The sequence below is a fragment of the Halyomorpha halys genome, unplaced genomic scaffold (assembly GCF_000696795.3).
Source record: "Halyomorpha halys isolate HHAL.00 unplaced genomic scaffold, Hhal_1.1 Scaffold107.1, whole genome shotgun sequence".
Lineage (NCBI taxonomy): Eukaryota > Metazoa > Arthropoda > Insecta > Hemiptera > Pentatomidae > Halyomorpha > Halyomorpha halys.
In genome coordinates this window covers 646,333-648,892 of record NW_027112128.1, presented here as the reverse complement: position 1 = coordinate 648,892, position 2,560 = coordinate 646,333, and the positions used below count along the sequence as shown (strand labels likewise).

Genomic DNA, 2,560 nt, shown 5'->3' with positions numbered 1-2,560 from the left:
GCTACACCAAGATAGAGATGCAAATCATTATTTTTTTTCTCATCCTCCTATTATTGTATAACTGAAACATTTATTATATTTATTTATACAATAATGACTGAGATCCTTTTATTGCCTGAAAGGCTTTTTAAGAGAGGCGCATTGTGTCGCTTACTCGCCGCCTGCGTGGTCATGAGTGGCAAGGGCCTCTTTACGGATGATTGTGTGAAACTGAGTGTGAACCTTTTCCCTCGGTAGTGCCTTGCCACCTCCCAAACAATATTTCCCGACCATCGAAATCATTTAAAAGAAGAGACACTTTTTTAATTTATAAAAAATGTTACACTGCACATTGAAATAATTAATTTTGATATGGAAAAAATAATAATATTAATTGTTTTGTCAAAAATTAATTGCAGGCACTCTGTCGTTCTTCCAGAAATGTGTCACAGTGCAAAAGTGGGTTTTTTTACATTGTTAATTTGTCAAAATATTTTCTGATTATAATGAGAATTTATAAATCCAAATTCTGAAATTTGGAGATTTGTTTGATATAGAATAAACATTCTCATCACTTATGTAAACATGTCTAGATGTTTTAAAGGAAAATAATACAACAAAGTCGTTCAATTTGAAGATTAAGATTTTGATAGTAAGCTGTTGAAGACTGTATAAGACACAAATATAATGGCTCATAAGTTTCAAATCAGAATCTGAAACTACCAGGATTCAGCCCTGATTCATTAAGTGATAGTTCCACAAAATGACCCTCCGACATGGTTAGAATAGGTTGGTCATCTGTTGATAACCCTCCTCCCCCCCATCCCGATGTCAGAAATGACCAGGAAGGGAGTCATTAAAAATAAAATAAAAAGATTCAGCTGTATGAAGACTTGCAAAATGGAACAAAACGTTGGTTGCTAATTATATTGTATATTTTCTGCTATTTATATATCTTTCATGACCGCCACCCTACAACTATTTTAAACAAGTGATGATAGTAACTAATTTACAAATTATAACTAGATAAATAAATCAATAAATTTATTCAAATTAATCAATACTTACCTATTGAAAAGTAATATAAATTTCCTAAAAACCATGTAAAAGAGCAAATCAGTAATCTTTTTGTGAGCTCAAGTGATGAGAAAAGTTCTAAGTATCTCTTCCAAAAAATACATACTTGATCTAAGACTGATTGAGGCTCTTCCTAAAAATAGTAAAATATCAATTTTAAATGCTGAATTAATATTTAGTTGAATAATATATGATCAATTTCATAAGTTCTAAGCTTACTGGAGGGCAACGAGCAATTTCTTTAAAATCCAATTCGTGTTCTTTCCCGAGGATTTTCGCTGCTTTATCGAAATTCCCTGTTGTTATCAACCACCTTGGTGATTCTGGCATAAACCTGTTTTAAGAAAACAATTTCTGAATTACAGCAAAGCCGTCAGAAAAGTTAAAAAATCGCCCATTAAATTTACTTAAGTTATACAATTGCAAAAAAAAAATGATAATATTTTTAGAATAGTTCACACAATAGATGACATAGCAAAAATGTATGAATCAATTTATTGTAATAACTGAAAACTATGATAGTATTATTACAATTTTTAGCAATACAATACAAATATCAATACTCATATGAATCAATAAGACATTAATGATATTCAATACTTAATAATTTGATTTATAATCAAGAGCGCACATAAATGATTAGTTAAAATTTGACATATTGTAGAGCAGTTTTTAAAGTTAATAAATTATACTACAAAAAAAAAGTAAATTAAAAGAACCTTGTTACCAGCAATGAATGATGAACAAAAACATTGGGACTGATATTGCTAGTTCAAGTTGCCTCCAGTTACTGGTCAAATACGCAGCTACTGGAAGATATACCATTCCAAGTGAAAAACCTAGGTTGAACATATTCCCTAAGCATGCTCTGTAGCTCTTCACTGTTAGTTCTAATACTAAAAAATAAACAAATTAAAGATATTTAAGATAGAAAAGAAATAGTTCATAGGTGAACAATAATGAAACATGATGTTCCTGTCAACGACATTAAAAGTCCAATTAGCCAAGGAGATTGTAAAAAGGGAAGGCGTACCCTAGGAACGCTCTTTCGTAGAGTACGCCCAGGAATTGACTGATGCAAGTGCCCGTGAAAAGGAGTCTCATATGGAAACCGATGATCAAGACTGGATGAGGGTCCATTACAGCCGTCCCAGAAATCATCAGAACCGGTGGAGAAGAAGAGAACAGCAGGAGTTTACGAGAGAGAGACCAAGAAAACCGGAGAGAAAAATGGCTCCAAAGAGATCAAGGGGAAACGGGCGGAGGGAATACCGTAAATGCCAAGGGTGCGGCAAAGTTGGTTGCCTAGTGTCCCCGCACTAGAAGTATCGAGTGCGGGAATGAGGGTCACATCGCTAAACAGTGCCTCTACACGTACAGAAGAGGCGATGAGCATAGTGACAACAAGCAGTCTAAACTTCCGATACATTACAAAACACTGATCTACATAAATATAATAAGGGGCCGCCCATAGCTCAGTGGTTAAGACACAGTCTTACCAATT

The 2,560-nt window shown here is 33.7% G+C and overlaps 1 protein-coding gene across 1 annotated transcript in view; it reads right to left on the bottom strand.

Moving 5' to 3' along the window:
* LOC106677762 (organic cation transporter protein) overlaps nucleotides 1-2,560 on the bottom strand; it is a 19,883-nt gene that overhangs the window by 8,632 nt on the left and 8,691 nt on the right. Inside the window, exons 6-8 of the mRNA XM_014415874.2 lie at nucleotides 1,784-1,952; nucleotides 1,276-1,390; nucleotides 1,048-1,189 (exon numbers count right to left, since the gene is read on the bottom strand). Of these exons, the coding sequence (XP_014271360.1) occupies nucleotides 1,048-1,189; nucleotides 1,276-1,390; nucleotides 1,784-1,952 (426 nt within the window). The remainder of the gene's footprint in view (nucleotides 1-1,047; nucleotides 1,190-1,275; nucleotides 1,391-1,783; nucleotides 1,953-2,560) is intronic.